General features: G+C 43.2%; 1 protein-coding gene across 2 annotated transcripts; it reads left to right on the plus strand.

Moving 5' to 3' along the window:
* Positions 1-2,976: 2,976 nt before the first annotated feature.
* On the plus strand, positions 2,977-17,121 carry abcb4 (ATP-binding cassette, sub-family B (MDR/TAP), member 4). 2 transcript variants are annotated; one of them, XM_034612078.1, is made up of 28 exons: positions 2,977-3,051; positions 3,302-3,375; positions 3,882-3,969; positions 4,826-4,997; positions 5,111-5,159; positions 5,411-5,602; positions 6,100-6,271; positions 6,397-6,521; positions 7,145-7,316; positions 7,469-7,582; positions 8,461-8,571; positions 8,655-8,780; positions 8,876-9,079; positions 9,170-9,340; positions 9,481-9,642; positions 9,842-10,048; positions 10,257-10,403; positions 10,499-10,603; positions 11,272-11,349; positions 11,682-11,765; positions 11,898-12,101; positions 12,205-12,305; positions 12,407-12,547; positions 13,256-13,412; positions 13,504-13,701; positions 14,864-15,070; positions 15,931-16,077; positions 16,645-16,851. In XM_034612078.1, the coding sequence occupies exons 2-28, from the start codon at positions 3,311-3,313 to the stop codon at positions 16,849-16,851; spliced, it is 3,906 nt and encodes a 1,301-aa protein (XP_034467969.1). In that variant the 5' UTR covers positions 2,977-3,051; positions 3,302-3,310. The 2 variants fall into 2 exon arrangements, with proteins under 2 accessions (XP_034467969.1, XP_034467970.1); XM_034612079.1 differs by lacking the exon at positions 2,977-3,051 and having other exon boundaries at positions 3,311-3,375; positions 16,645-17,121.
* Positions 17,122-17,280: the final 159 nt, after the last annotated feature.

The following is a 17,280-nucleotide window of genomic DNA, read 5'->3' on the forward strand; positions in this document are numbered from 1 at the left end:
CGAGCCGGTTCTTCGATTCTTAGATGAAGTGATTCGTAAGGGGGCATTGAAGAAGTTAAAAACGTTTGTCAAACATAAGTTTTAATTTGCATGTTCCCTTTCAGGAGATGTTGCTCATGCTATATGCTTATTTACACATTTATGTTGACTAAAATGTAATTTACAGAAACTAACAGAATAAAGAACTTTATTTCTAAATAATGTATAAATGATCTAAGAATTTGTCCATATTCCATTCCCCTAAATGCTGATGATTTCATTCAAACTTTGTCATGCGTGCCTAACCTGGCCTGTTTTATTTTGAAACTAATTTCATCCAAACGGAAGTGAGGCTGTAGATAAAAATGACAGCAGTGGGTCCTGAGGGAGGAGTGACTGGATTTTTATTCTGACATCAGTGTGAGCAGTGAAATAAAGGCGCAAGTAGCTGCCTCTCATCTGCACACAGAAGATAAATGTGCAGGTTTTAGTTTAAAAAAAATGTTTAACAATCATAGACTTTCATAGACTTTAAGTGTAAGCCTGTGTTTGTTTGCAGAGGTAGAGACTGAGCAGTGAGGCAGAATAATAACTGTGATCAAATTAAAGGGATGACGTGAGGCATTTAGTTGAAACTGCTGCCTCCTGCTGTTCATATTCAGTAACTGCAACACTTATTCCTCCATAGTAGGAATAATAATAGAGGTTTAATCTGATAATGAGACATTTAACCTTTATAAAACAGTGTCATAAATCATCAGACATCTAATTAGTGTCTTCGTAAATGTTGTAAGATGCCTATTAAATGCTGCTGAGTTAAGACTGTGCACGAGAGGATACTCGTGTTTAGGTGTCATGATTCTGCTCTTGTCAGAAACGTTTGTGGACGTGCTGTTCTTTGTTTGGATTTTTGTTTGGACCTATGGTGGATTTTTGATTCATGGTGGTGTTAATAGACTTTCTCCAGTGGATCTGGGATTTTTCTAAATCAGGGGCCATAAAAGGGCCACAATTTACACAGAGGGGCCATTTATATGTCCAATAACCATGCACCATTCCTGATTCAGGAAGGTGCACACATACGTTTTTCCTTGTTTACTGTTAGCTCTATAGCTTTGAGAAAAGCCATTTATTGTAATTATTGTTAGTATTTGACTATTCTTTTAAGACAGGTGCCCCTCTTGCCCCTTGTCTGGATCTGCTCCTTACTTTGACCTTATTGTTTCCATGGTTTTGGGATTGTGTCTCAACTATGTATCTTTGAGTTTATTACTTCCTGTTTTATTTTGTACTTAACTGTGTTTCCCATTTCAGAACATGTTCCTTCCTGTCTTTGTCTGCATCGCTTCACCTGCTTTAGTCTTCACCTGTGTATTTAATCTATGTGTTTCTCTTTGTTCTCTGCTTTTTGTTCGTTTCAATTTTCTGTGAGTGTTCTAGAAATCTTCCTGGTGTTACTTCCTCTGTGTGTTTGAACCACTGTAATTTATCGACCTCACCTTTCGCCTCGTTTCTGTCAACCGATGTCCCAACCCGTAAGTCATTTGGGCCATTAAGTCTAAATGAGGTGAAGTCATCATGTAGGAGATCGCCCCCAGTTGGTCTCAAAGGAAACAGCTCACTCCAACATCCTAGTCATGCACCCACACTTCCTTATCTAGTGTCTCCTTCTCTTCACTCCTTGACCACAGCCGAGCAAAGGTGGTTGAATAATGGAGGTGGAGTCTGTCATGTGATTGGTTCCTGCTGCACCCGTAACCCAGAGGTGTTACATCAGCAGTGGTGTAACGACACCTGGTCCCCACATTTAATCTCTACTCTGCTGTATGGAAATACACTCACATGTGTGTTTTATACTTCAGCTCTATTACCTTTCAAAGGGAAATATTGTACTAAGCTCCTAAAATACAAAACATAGTTAAAGATTAATCTGCTGTTTACAACCTTTCTAGTTTATGAAACTTTGTCACTTTTTTAGATTTACCAAAGAGAAATTTCCCTTCTAAGTGTGCAGTGAAATCATGGACATCTCAACACTGCTGTGCAATACAATTCAACTGTAATGATACTTTCTTTAACCATGAAACAGTTTGATTTATTATTGTTTACACATCACAGACATGTTGAGCCTGAACCTGAATCAGTCTCAGCTCTCAATCACGACGTTTCAACACAGTCTTTTGGCCTCAAAAAACGAAATAACAATAAACTTATCAGAATCATGAACACGTGAAATAACACCAGTAAGAAGTAAGAACTACCTCGAATGACTGAAATAAAATTTCAGAGACATTTATTCAACGTGTACTTTGACTTTCTATTTTGGCCCATGTCCCATCCGCTAACATGGAGGAAGCAGGACTTATGAACTACACTGCAGCCAGCCACCAGGGGGTGATCAAGACACTTTGGCTTCACTTTCTGGAGATGACATGTTGCCCTCCAACTTCTTTTACAGTCTACTACTTAGAGGTAACAGAAAAATGATTCATTGGTAAAAAAAACATTTTCCTGTTTATTTATTTGTTTGTTTAACGTGGACCATACAGATGTTGATGTGATGTCATAGTCTCTCTGACGGAGCCCCTGAAGGGTCACAGAGAGATTTCTTCTGAGGATTTACCTTTTCAGGAATCCGTCTCCATACGTTTGTGTTATGTTATGTTTGGGGGACTCTGTACTTTCTATCATCATCTTATGTCCAGATTGTAACATTACATCTCTTTGTGTTTATTTTGTGTCCCTTCCTTCCTTCCTTTTTTTTTTATATATCTTAATTTATTATAATTCTTTTCTTTTCTTTTTTGGTATGTGTGTTTATTTTGTGTTTTAATATCTTAATAAATTACAGTTTTTTATTTTATTTTATAAATTTTTTTGCTGTCATTTTGGTGGTTTGACTCCTGGTAACAGCTGTGACCCACAGTCACTCGTGCAGGTTAATGTGCAGGTGAGGTCTTAAATCCTGTGACGGTGACGCAGCCATATAAAGCCAATGGAGGGTGAGCATTGATAGACTGGACCGACCGCTGCCTCGTTCACAGACACAGTGAGCGGATCTAGAGGAACAGAGTAAGTATAAGACTTCACCTGTTGATACAATAATAACCTCCTAACACTGTATTTCATGACCATATTTACACTGGTGATGATAATGATGCCTTTTTTAAATCAATCAAATCAGACTTTAAGAGATATAAACCAGCTTTAAATCCCAGGAGGTTTCATTTTCCAGATGTGATCCCATGTTTCTTCCTCCTCTGTGGTTTTGAAAAATGTTTATATGAAGCGGTGTAAACGGTCTTATTTCTGCCTGTGACAGGGACCAGACATGGAGGGGAAGGGCGAGAAGGAAAAGCAGCCCGCGGACAAACCGCAACTAAACGGGGATTTAAGGTAAAGTCAAGGGTTTTTAAAAACATGATCTGTTCAGGAATTAAGTTTATTTGCTCAACCAATGGCCGAGAGAGCTTAACGCGCTTCAAATTTAGAAAACGCACGCAAATAGAAAAAAACACCTGCAAATTTAAACAGCGCGTGTGTCGTCAAATTCATGAAGTTGTTTTAAATTGCACTTGTTTTTTTCTATTTGCAAGCAGTGCGTGGGCCACTGTAATTTAATACAATTTTAAGTATTTATATATATCAGTAATAATTCAATTAATTAAAAATATTGTTCATCTTAATATCCTTCTTGGCTTCATGTATTTCATAATTTAGTTTTTACTTGTCTTATAATGAAACCACTTTCTGTTTGTTACATACAGCCACACACACACACACACACACACACACACACACACACACACACACACACACACACACACACACACACACTTGCAAGCAAAGTATATTTAGTCTTTATATTTGACGCCATGTGTTCTTATCGATGACTCCTCCAGTAAGGGCAGTAAAGATGACAAAGAAAATAAAAAGAAGAAGAAGAAAGAAAAAGAGCCAAAGCTGCCCATGGTCGGCCCCATTGATGTGGTAAGAGCACACACACACACACACACACACACACACACACACACACACACACACACACACACACACACACACACACACACACACACACACACAGAGAGAGAATGTGTGTGTATGTATGTGCAAAAAAAAGACAACACAAGAACAAAATTTATTTAAGTGCCTTTGAGATCAGGTTAGCCAGACAGTAATGGGAAGAGACCGATGTTTTGTTGTAAGACTGTGTGTGTGTGTGTGTGTGTGTGTGTGTGTGTGTGTGTGTGTGTGTGTGTGTGTGTGTGTGTGTGTGTGTGTGTGTGTGTGTGTGTGTGTGTGTGTGTGTGTGTGTGTGTGTGTGTGTGTGTGTGTGTGTGTGTGTGTTACCTCTTCAGGACCTTTTCCAGTATAAACACTGATCTTATCAGGACCAGTAGTCCTCATTGGGTCCAAAACTTAATTTCTAAGCTGCTGATTAAGGTTAGGGGTAAGATGTGAATTGTGGTTAGGTTAAGGTTAGGGTTAGGCATGTATTGGTCTTGGTTAAAGTTAGGAAAAAAATATTATTTAGGTTGTCCGCAATGAATGGAAGTCAATGCACAGTCCTAAGGGTATCTGGGTATACTTGTGCGTGTGTTTGTGTGTGACGTCAGAGGGGGAGCAGGGAGAAAGGATGGGAGTGCGGCACATCCTCCTGTTGTTTGGGTGGACTCCACCAGTCCCCTGCTGTGAGAATATAATAGCTGATTAAAGTTAAACGTTTTTTTTTCCTTTTCTGCTTTGATAACTCAAAATTCTTCCAGATCCTGATTTCTGCTGTTCTCTCTCTCTCTCTCTCTCTCTCTCTCTCTCTCTCTCCACTCTCTCCTTTATGTGAGTGTAGTTCAGATTCGCAGACAGTTTGGACATTTTCATGATCCTGTGTGGGACGGTGATGGCCATGGCCAACGGGGTCGTGCTTCCTCTCATGTTCATTGTGTTTGGGGACATGACTGACAGCATGGTCAATTTTCCTTCCGGCGGGATCTCAGGCAACAACACAGTAATTTACCCCAGTGAGTTTTCGGTTTACGGGCATCGTGGGCACACATAATTCTGCTGATTGAAATAAATTAAGAAGCCATCTGACACTTTTAAAACCATGTTTTTTGTTTCCTTGTGTCTTTAGATTTCACCGGCTTGCCAATAAACAACACCCTACAAGAGGACATGAATCTGTAAGACTTTGTCAAGTGTCACCTAAACGATAGATGTGACTTTGTTTTAGAGTTTTAACCCTTTTAGAGTTTTAACCCTTTTAGAGCGTGTCTTTTATACTTGTAGAGTTTCATACGTTGCTTTACTAGAAATAAATTTGCATGGATTATGACGAATCCTCTGTTGCAATCAAACAATTTACACTTTTCTTCAAGTCTAATCAGATCAATTTTTTTAAGTCATATTTGTCACAATGCGTCCCATCTCCCAGCTATGCCATCTACTACTCCATCATGGGAGCTACCGTGCTGGTGGCAGCGTACCTGCAGGTGGCGTTGTGGACCATTGCGGCCGGGCGGCAGGTCAAACGCATCCGCAAGCTGTTTTTCCACCGCATCATGCAACAGGACATCGGCTGGTTCGACGTCAACGAGACGGGAGAGCTCAACACGCGTCTCATAGAGTGGGTACCACAGGGACCACACAGCTCACAGTTCTAATCTCAGTCTGAATGTAATACTGAGCTGATGTTGCAGCTGAACGCCCCTCACCTCACCCTCCCCTTCCAAACACGAAAGAGAACCTGTGGCAGCCTTCAGTTGTCATAAAAACAACTTAGTTTGTCCAGTTTGGGCTACTGTAAAAAACATGGCGGCCTACGTAGAAAGTACCCCACTCCCGATGTACATATAAAGTATTCAAATATATAGGGCCCATTCTAGGGTAACGAAAACAACAATTCATACAACTTAGATGAAACACACTAGTGAACACATCACTAGGATTATTTTATATTCAATTTCTGCCAATAGATCCCTTTCACCTAAATCTCACACACTGGACCTTGAAGGGGACTGTTGTGCCTTGGCGGACACATGCGCTCCACTAAGTGCCATATCAGTTACATGTGGTACTTTGAAGAGCATTAGTGGTAATGTGGTTTATATTTCCATGCTTTAGTGATGTCTATAAGATCCAAGAGGGCATTGGCGACAAGGCGGCGATGCTGGTCCAGGCCTACACCACCTTCTTGTCGTCCTTCGTCATCGGCTTCACCAAAGGCTGGAAGCTGACTCTGGTCATCCTGTCTGTGAGCCCTGCGCTGGGCATTTCGGCAGCACTTTTCAGTAAAGTAAGTTCATATTGTATCTCTCAGTGCTTCTCTCATGCTTTCCCTTGCTAACCATGTATGCTCATGTCGATCGCAAGGCTTCCGCTGCTGTTAATAATGACACGAGTTCCTCCTCGTCTGAATAGGTGCTGACGAGCTTCACGAGTAAAGAGCAGACTGCGTACGCCAAAGCCGGAGCTGTGGCAGAGGAGGTGCTGTCTGCAATCAGGACAGTGTTTGCCTTCAGTGGTCAGGACCGAGAGATCAAGAGGTGTGTACACTCTTACATTATTTGCCTCCTTTTCTTCACTAACGTCTTTCAGAGCTCATAAAACACTGTAAACACACCCAGCCAGTGTGTCCAGGGTCATAGTGCTATGAAAGACACCAATGAATTAAATCCATAGAAAATTAATCTGTGTTCTTAATTTGCTTTCCTTAGAAGTAGCACTCACATGATCCTTAGTTTAACGTATGAACTTGCAGAGCTTATAAAACGGGCTTTGATAAAACTAAAAGGACACACACACACACACACACACACACACACACACACACACACACACACACACACACACACACACACACACACACACACACACACACGTGTAGCCTGCATACAACCTGTAGTGGCAAGTATTTCCACAACAGGAGCTCTCTCTGGACCCCTCTCTCTCACATCTGATGTTCCTTAGCAACCCACCAAATAATTTACGCAACAGAAATACCCAACTCCTGATTGAGGTTCTTCACTGAATGGTTTTGTGTGTGTGTGTGTGTGTGTGTGTGTGTGTGTGTGTGTGTGTGTGTGTGTGTGTGTGTGTGTGTGTGTGTGTGTGTGTGTGTGTGTGTGTGTGTGTGTGTGTGTGTGTGTGCGTGCGTGTGTCACCACAGGTATCATAAAAACTTGGAGGATGCTAAGATTATGGGAATAAAGAAGGCGCTGTCTTCGAACATTTCCATGGGCTTCACCTTCATGATTATCTACCTCTCCTATGCCCTGGCCTTCTGGTACGGCAGTACTCTCATCCTGAGCAATGAGTACACCATCGGGAGTGTACTTACTGTGAGTAGACACATTATGACCGAATCTCTAATTATATATTTTTTCCCATTTAATATAAAGGAGATTATGGTGGAGCTCAGACTGATGTGTGTGTGTGTGTGTGTGTGTGTGTGTGTGTGTGTGTGTGTGTGTGTGTGTGTGTGCGTCTTCAGGTGCTGTTCGTGGTGCTTATTGGAGCGTTCACCATGGGACAGTCCTCCGCCAACATCCAGACTTTTGCCAGTGCCCGGGGAGCTGCACATAAAGTGTACAGCATCATTGATCACGTAAGGAATTTGACATTTTCAAGTATCTACATCACAGAAAGACCGTTGTTTTTTCATCTCTCTGCTGCTGAACACTTGTCAGTTTTTATCACTAAACATGCACCACTGAACTCGGGCGCTGTGGGTCGTCGCTTTGAAGCAGCCAACAACCTGGAGTCAGTAATGAGATGTTGGCTTTTTGCTCTAATTTGAGCCCGTGCTGTGACTGCAGGTCATTCGGGTTGATACCGCACAACTGTGGCTCAAACTCCTTGTGATGGAACTGACTGTCTCTCACTATTCAGACTATTGGCTGAGTAACGCATCTGTTAAAACTGAAAAAACCCGGAGGCTGAAAGAGTTGAATTATTTGATCCATGTTCCCTAAACCTTAGAACTCTGTCCCAGGTTTTAGGACCCTGTGAACACTCTGCCGTATTTATTACATTTTACCATCATTTTATCTGTGGAATTTATATAGTGTCTCTTATGTGATTTACTTTATTCTTTTATTGTGAATAACTTTTATGAAGTTTTACTCTCCTGTCAGAAACACTGCAGGGTGACGCCTCCACGGAACCTGTAAAAACAGACTAGAATTTCCTGCGCTCAACCAGAGTGTGTGTGTGTGTGTGTGTGTGTGTGTGTGTGTGTGTGTGTGTGTGTGTGTGTGTGTGTGTGTGTGAGAGAGTTAGTGCACAGAGACAAAGAGCAGTGGAAATAAACATTTGCTTCATTCAATACACTCACCCTAACCCTAAGGGGGGGGGGGGGGGGGGGGGGGGCAGCCTTCCTCCCATTGTCTGTTTGAAGTTATGATAATAATCAGGTTCTTAATCCAACAACCAGAAAGGAGACAAATTTTTGAAGTGAATGAAAATATTCGTGACTCTCAACAGAATCCGACCATTGACAGCTATTCGGAGGCCGGCTTCAAGCCTGACTTCATCAGCGGAAACATCGAGTTTAAGAACATTCACTTCAGCTACCCCACGAGGCCGGATGTCGAAGTATGTTCCCCTACAGACACCTCCTGACATTAAATTACATCAAACCGTATCTGATATCTAATATCTTTTTATATCATTTATAGATATTAAACAACATGTCTCTGAGTGTGAAGAGTGGGCAGACCATGGCGTTAGTGGGCAGCAGTGGCTGTGGTAAAAGCACCACAGTCCAGCTGCTGCAGAGGTTCTACGATCCTCAGGACGGAACTGTGAGTGATGTTTCCAAAGCTTTTCATTCAACGGAGTGATTCAGTATTTGGTAAAATCCATCCAATAGTTTTTGCATACCCCTCCTTCATTGTAGGTGTTTGTTGACGGTCACGACATCCGTTCTCTCAACGTCCGCTACCTGAGGGAGATGATCGGCGTGGTGAGTCAGGAGCCCATCCTCTTCGCCACCACCATCACTGAGAACATCAAATACGGCCGTCTGGACGTGACGCAGCAGGAGATCGAGCAAGCCGCCAAGGAGGCCAACGCTTACGACTTCATCATGAACCTTCCCGATGTGAGAACATAGTCAAGACTCCCTGTTGTCTGTGCTTCTTAGGAACTTTGTGCACCACTTGCTAACGCTGAGAATTTTGCCACTGAGCAGAAGTTTGAGACGCTGGTCGGAGACCGAGGGACTCAGATGAGCGGCGGACAGAAGCAGAGGATCGCGATCGCCCGTGCTCTCGTCCGCAACCCGAAGATCCTTCTGCTGGACGAAGCCACATCTGCTCTGGATGCCGAGAGTGAGACCATCGTGCAGGCTGCACTCGACAAGGTGCAAACACACAGTCGGGGGGGCACCATTTATAAGAAATGCAATTTAAAAACATAAATTAGGCTACTACTACATACAACATCACAGAGCCACTAGTATGTTTTTTGACTCTAAGCTGTCGGAAAAAAATTTGCACTCAGGTCCGACTGGGTCGCACCACCATCATCGTGGCCCATCGCCTCTCGACCATCAGAAATGTTGACGTCATCGCTGGGTTCCAGAATGGTCGAGTTGCAGAGGTGGGGACTCACAGCCAGCTGATGGAAAAAAAGGGAATCTACCACACACTGGTCACCACACAGGTAACACACACACACACACACACACACACACAGGTAACACACACACACACACACACAGGTAACACACACACACACACACACACACACACACACACACACACGTCGCATTGACATTAGTTTGGTCTCAAAACCAAATTCAAAGTGTCCTGTCCTTCATATTGACTGTGTTTGCGGTTTCGCCACTCTCTCCCGTCCGCAGACGTTTCAGGATGTCGAGGAAGGAGAGGAGGGAGAGGAAGTAGAGGAGGAGGAGCTGTCTGTGGACAAGAAGAGCCCATTGGGCGATTCCCTCAGCGAGTCCACTCCGTACAGGAGGAAGACCACGAGAGGCTCCTCTGTTACTGCATCAGAGGGAGAGAAAGAGGAGAAAGAGAAGTCCAAGTCTGACAAGGACGAGACGGAAGAGGTGAGATGTGGTGGAACATCTCAGCACAGCAAACAGGATTTTAGAGACACAGCATCACCCTCCCCTTGTTGATTTGTCCTTGCTATGGAACCCATGAATATTGCTTTGTGTAGTTCGATTGGTTATGATTCTTTCCAAATAAATCAAATGGTGAGGCAGATAAAAAAAGAAAATGTGACTCAGCTCTTCTCTCCCTCTCTCCCTGGAGGAGGAAGACGTGCCCCCCGTGTCGTTCCTCAAAGTGCTGCGTCTCAACCTTCCCGAGTGGCCGTACATCTTGGTGGGGACCATCTGTGCCATCATCAACGGCGCGATGCAGCCAGTGTTCGCTATCATCTTCTCCAAGATCATCACTGTAGGTTACTCTCAGTGTCTGTGCACCACGGAGGTTATTCAGTGTCTCGTGTCAGTTAAAATGCTACAAATGAGATGTTTTCCTCTCCCTCTCAGGTGTTTGCAGAGCAAGATCGAGAACTCGTCAGACAAAGAGCCACATTGTTTTCCCTCATGTTTGCTGTTATCGGAGGTGTATCTTTTGTCACCATGTTTTTACAGGTATGCATGTTTATGCGCACACATGTTGATCTACATATATTTCTCAATTGTGTTCATTGGCTTCAAAGTAGTTTGACATAGATGAACATTCAGACCAGACATCTGTCCAGAAGGGACAGACAGAGTCAATCTCTCCATCTAACTCACAGCTAAAGAGCAACTGTAACCATAACCATATATGCCTCAATTCAATAATTTAAAGGAAACATATTATGCTCATATTCAGTTTATGGGTCACTTTCCTCACACTGTCTATTGCTGCAGCTCCTCTTTTCAGCCTCTGTCTGAAACACTTGCTTTTAGCGCCTGTCTCTTTAAGGCCTCCCCTCCCAATTAATCCCAGTCTGCTCTGTATTGGCCAGCTGGCCCACTCTGTTGTGATTGGTCAACTCATCCCACGTATGCAGGAAATGTCGGCGTCCGCTTTCATTTTACTTGATGTTGTTAACGTTTACATTTTACAATATATAAGGATAGAGAGACTGAAAAAGCATCATCTGTCCATGTTAGTATTTCTTCTAACTCTAAACCAAAGTATATTTTAAGTGTTGTAAATAGTTCAAGTGTGACCTGCACCATCACACAGGCTGTATACAGACGACACTGTTGCAGGATAAACACTTTGTCGAGCTGCGCTAACGTCGTCTCTCTCTAAATGGTCTTTACAGGGTTTCTGTTTTGGTAAATCCGGGGAGATTCTGACCCTCAAACTGAGACTCGGGGCTTTCAAGGCCATGATGAGACAGGTGAGTGCACTAACCTGACCTGAGAGACCTGAGAGACCTGAGACCTAGTGACGACCCATACGTCACTTCCTCCATGAAGAAACCAGAGGGTCAATGATGAAATATGTATTTTCTTGAGTTTAACAACATTTAAATCTGTTTATGCTTCCAGCACTATCAGTAAAATCCAACCCAATCCCATGCTACTCAATCTTTAAGGCTTGATTTAAAAAAAACAACTTCAGTTTAAATTGTTGATTATTTAGTAATAATATTCAATGTCATATGGAAATAATGTTTTTATACAGTTAATTATTTGTATTGCCATGATCACTGTTGTTTTTCATTTGTAGGATCTTGGCTGGTTTGACAACCCTAAAAACAGCGTCGGAGCGCTCACCACGAGACTGGCCACGGATGCTGCACAAGTACAAGGGGTAAGTCTCAACGACGGTCGCACACAAACTCAACAAATAAAACCATTAGTCACAGACAACCACCTCAAAATGCCTGATAAATCCAGTGATCATGTCGTCTGCTGTGCTCCCCGTGTTTTCTCGTCTGCTCAGGCCACAGGGGTACGCATGGCCACACTGGCTCAGAACTTTGCCAACATGGGCACCAGTCTGATCATCTCCTTTATTTACGGCTGGGAGCTGACCCTGCTCATCCTGGCTGTGGTGCCCGCCATGGTGTTGGCTGGAGCTGTGGAGATGAAGCTGCTCACTGGACACGCTGTCAAGGACAAGAAGGAGTTGGAGAAGGCTGGAAAGGCAAGAAATCAACAGAAATGTCCTTTTTCTGTTAAGTGGCGCTCTAAGGAGAGGTGCCAGGGATGTACTGTAGATTTAACATTTGTGTGCTGCGTCTCCGCAGATTTCTACTGAAGCCATAGAGAATATCCGAACTGTGGCCTCTCTCACCAGAGAACCCAAGTTTGAGTCTTTGTATCAGGAAAACCTCGAAGTGCCATATAAGTAGGAGAAGTGACAGATCCACCATCTACACAAAATCCTATATGTAATTCAATCACATTTTATTAATTTGACCTCCCACATTTCTCTCCCTCTCTGTGCAGGAACTCCACGAAAAAGGCCCACGTGTACGGTCTCACCTTCTCCTTCTCCCAGGCCATGATCTACTTTGCTTATGCAGGCTGTTTCCGATTTGGAGCTTGGCTTATTGAAGAAGGAAGGATGGACGTTCAGGGCGTTTTCCTGTGAGTAAATGTTTTTTTTGTCAACTGGAGAAGTATTGGTTTCAGATAAAGATGTAAACGCTGGTCGATGACAGCATGTTATGTCAGACCAAAGCTTTCCTGCTGAGAGAAGTGAGTGTTTATTTGCCTTTTAATCATTAACCTGCTCTGAGGCATGTGAGAACTTTACCTGAACCTTTGCTGCTGGATCAGACACACACACACGCACACACACACACACACACACACACACACGCACACACACACACACACACACACACACACACACACACACACACACGAGTTATAGGATGGTCATGTAATTCACTGTCATGGCTGGGAGGAGCTTATCTCTGTTATTTAATACTACAAAGAACCGCTACACAAAGACTTTCATAGCGGTTTGTGATTCTGATGGACGATAAAACTATAAAACATGTTGTTATTACATCTCACCCTTATTCGTTTTATGTTGACTCATGTAACCCTGAGATTTCTATCTGGTGTTCGCATGCAATCATAAAAATGCAGATTATAGTAAATGATAGGAAATGTTTTTTTTGTGTGGAAACAAGATAAATCCGGTGGGAACCATGAATGTCAATCTATGTGGATGATGCTGAGATACTGTATTTAATCCGAAAAGTGAAAACCGTAGGATTCATCCTCTGAAATGTGAAAAAGTAAAACGGGTGCTTATGTCATTCATCGATTGAATTCCTCTCCCAGTGTGATTTCGACAGTTCTGTACGGCGCCATGGCGATCGGAGAGGCCAACTCCTTCACGCCCAACTACGCTAAAGCCAAAATGTCGGCTTCGCACCTCATGATGCTGATAAACTTGGAGCCCGCCATCGACAATCTTTCACAGGAAGGAGAGACACCGGTGCGTTACTGTATTTATTCTCACACGGCTAACGAGACACTTGCTCTTCAACACACATGCTGACACATCTCTTATCTCCTAAAAACTCCAGGACAGTTTTGATGGCAACTTGTACTTGGAGAATGTCAGGTTCAACTACCCCTCGCGGCCCGACGTGCCCGTCCTCCAGGGGCTGGATCTGGAGGTGAAGAGGGGAGAGACGCTGGCCCTGGTGGGGAGCAGCGGCTGTGGAAAGAGCACCGTCATCCAGCTGCTGGAGCGGTTCTACGACCCCAGAGAGGGCAGCGTGGTGAGTGGACAAACACACGCTCATGACTCTTCACCTACTGTCTTTTGGCTAATGTTTAGCTGGTTGGAGAGTTTATGGCGACTTTACAGCACTGCACTGATGATTCAAGGATATTATGAGGCCTGTGTAGCGTGTGTTACAATCTAGATGGCAATAAGCAGCTCGATTTTATCTTGATGGGATCACTGCTGTTGCTGACACTCCTGTGAGACAGTGGAGAATATATTTATGCTATTATGTCACTGTCGTCTTCTTCTGTTCCTAGAAGCTTAATCGGATGTTTTGAAATGGTGGATCCCTGCTCACTGTGATTTGCTGACTTGTAGACTTTGTCTGTTTGTCTGTTGGCAGAATAATACACCAAAACTACTGAACTGATTATATTTCAAACTTGGTGGAGGGGGGGGGTGGTGTATGGGGCCATTCAATTTAGTTGTGGGAGCAGGATTTTGGACCTTCATTACCATTGCAAGATCGGGGAGTTTTTCAACATTTTAGTGATTTGTTTTTCGAGAAATGCTGCAAAGATCTAGATAAAAAAAAAACAGATGTACTTAAGGGACTGAAATCTATGAGTGTGAACTACAGAACATAGGCCGGTGGAAAATTATTACATATTATTTGACACTTAGTATAAATAATTTTATGTAAAAAACATGTTGAATGAGCATCTTTAAATGTAGAAATAAACCTGTTTGCTGCAGTTTGTGCGGTGATACGCTGCTCTGCTCATATTTACATATGCATGACAGGTCAGGCTGTTCCTTGCTGCTCAGGATTCAGGAATTCTCCCATTTTCATTAAGACTGTGAGATAAGGATCCAGGAACTTCTCTTCACATTATTTAACATGGCAAGACCCCTTCTAGTTAACAATGACTCAGAACACAGCTTGTTTATGAAAGGCATTGCTCTTAACAACCTCAGATAGTAACCCTCTGGGCCTCAGCTCATTTCTACAGGCATTTTAGCCTCTTTCAGGTCATTGTTTTGGTTTTCCTGCCAACAACTTGACTGTTTGGTTTCTGTATTAAAGCTCTAATCGCCCTCAGTTTTGACTATTTTTATCAAGCAAGCGAATAGTAAGACAATGTCTTCAAGCACAAGTCCGTATTAACGCTGACGCTAAGCAATGTTGGTCTTCTGCCATTTTCCCCTTTCAGGTGCTGGACAATGTAAATACCAAACAGCTGAATATCCACTGGCTGAGATCCCAAATGGGTATCGTGTCCCAGGAGCCCACGCTGTTCGACTGCACCTTAGCCCAGAACATCGCCTACGGAGACAACAGTCGCATCGCCACTATGGAGGAGATAGTGGCGGCTGCTAAAGCGGCCAACATTCACAGCTTCATTCAGGAGCTGCCGGAGGTAACGGCTGCGCTGCCCTGATGTTTCGCTCCGATCTGTTCACACAAAACTAAATATGAACAGACCCCCCCCCCCCCCCCCCACACACACACATTTGTCTACAAGCAGTTATCTGTACATCTCAAAGTTCTCTTTGTCACAGAGATAAGTAGTTACAACTGTGATATGTCTGTTAATGTGCAAGTGATTATACAACAGCAACAAATGTGACTAAGAGTTTCTGACAGAGGACATTTTGACATGTGAGGATGACACAGAGACAAATGCAGGTGAAAGTGAATCGCTTGCCGGGGTGAATAGAGTTTAACAGTCACCGCCCTCTTTTAGAAAGGCTCAAGTAAACTTCCTGTTCATGTTCTTCACTGACGTTTCAGAAACACCTTATAAAAAGAGCTTCATATTAATTTCATTGGAAGTTCTCTGAAAGCAAATTTGTATTGTTTATTGCTAATTATCTGTAAAATAATGTAGACATTGTTCTAATTGGTACATTTCTAATCAATGAATTAAAGTGGGTCCACAGCAGGTCAAAAATATCAACTATGCCTACAATTCAACATACAAAAGATTTCAATAAAGTTTCCAATGATTGATTAATAAAATATAAATATTTACTTGGACTAAGATTTAATGAGACCTGTACCTTTTAATTGCACCGATTACATGATTCTCTCCAGGACATTTTCTTTTAAAAAATACTAGGAGAGAACAGACCTTTAACAATTCTCCAGTAGAAAGTATGACAAAGAACATAGTGTGGATTACAGGATTATTATGTCATCATGTTGGTGATCTACAGTAACACCATCATGTGGCCTCTCTCTTTCTCTCTCTCTCTCTCTCTCTGATTGAATGAGCAGAAATACGAGACTCAGGCCGGTGACAAGGGAACGCAGCTGTCAGGCGGACAGAAGCAGAGAATAGCCATAGCCCGAGCCATCCTACGCAACCCAATGCTGCTGCTGCTGGACGAGGCCACGTCCGCACTCGACACTGAAAGCGAGAAGGTGAGTGACTCTTTCCGAACAAGTGATGCTGGCAGCGGTGAGACCAAAGAGTGCGTGGAATAAAAAGGGATTTACAAAAAATATTAAGATTCTTCCTGTGAATGGTTAGTGGCCCTGTATTAAGTCAAGTGTATTTATATCCAGTGTTTGCTGCATATTAAGTATAAAAATGCATCAAGATGCAAATATATTAAACTTGTCGTAGTTAAATTGTTACAGAGCCCTGCGATGATATGTAATGTCTATTGGCACATATCAAACCCACGTATTCTCAGTCTGTTTCGCACCGGTGGCAATTGAAGTTAAGCTTCTATTTTACGAAGGTCAATTGTCTTCTTAGTAAGCCTGTATTATTGTTGATATGGCTCTATTTTATTAAAGGAAGAATTGTTTCTGTGGGAGGCAGCAGTGTGAACTTAATGTCTAACTTTAACTGTTGAGCTTCATCCCGATTGTTATTCTGCCTCATCACTCACTCAGTTCCTTCCTCCACAAACAAAGTCTTGAAGTTATTCCAGAGTCGGAGGCCCCCTGGTTCTCACTGTGGTCGCTCTGCCCTCTCTGCAGGTGGTGCAGGAGGCGTTGGACCAGGCCAGCAAGGGCAGGACGTGCATTATCGTGGCGCACCGTCTGTCCACCATCCAAAACGCAGACCGCATCGCCGTCTTGCAGGGGGGAGTAGTGGTCGAGCAAGGGACGCACCAGCAGCTGCTGGCCAAGAAGGGAGTCTACCACATGCTGGTCACCACGCAGATGGGCCACGGGCGGCAATGAGAGGACAGGGAGAGCAATACTACACAGATTATTTATCATCTTCACATTCACTATCCATAGGGCTGGATTCAACTTGTGTGCCTCTTATCATCAGCTCCCGGCCTCACAGCTTCAGTGAGGGATCGGATGTGCTGACTGTGTCCAGGCCTTTTGGGAGATGTGACCTTCTAGCCTCCAGAGTCCTGTGGCAGTAACACACTGGCTCATAGAGTTTGGTCATTTTAAGAGCCCACGTCGGTGCCACTGTTCACTTGTTGCCACATTTATAAATATTATTTACAGAAAACACAGTAGCAAAAGATTGGTATAAATCATAAAATCAATGGTTGAATTCTATTTAGCCGCATCAGTTTCACGGTGCTGGTGTTGTTCAGGCCTCACTTTACTGGAACACTTGAATGTTATTTAACACCTTTTCTTACTATGACA

The sequence above is a fragment of the Hippoglossus hippoglossus genome, chromosome 16 (genome assembly GCF_009819705.1).
Source record: "Hippoglossus hippoglossus isolate fHipHip1 chromosome 16, fHipHip1.pri, whole genome shotgun sequence".
Lineage (NCBI taxonomy): Eukaryota > Metazoa > Chordata > Actinopteri > Pleuronectiformes > Pleuronectidae > Hippoglossus > Hippoglossus hippoglossus.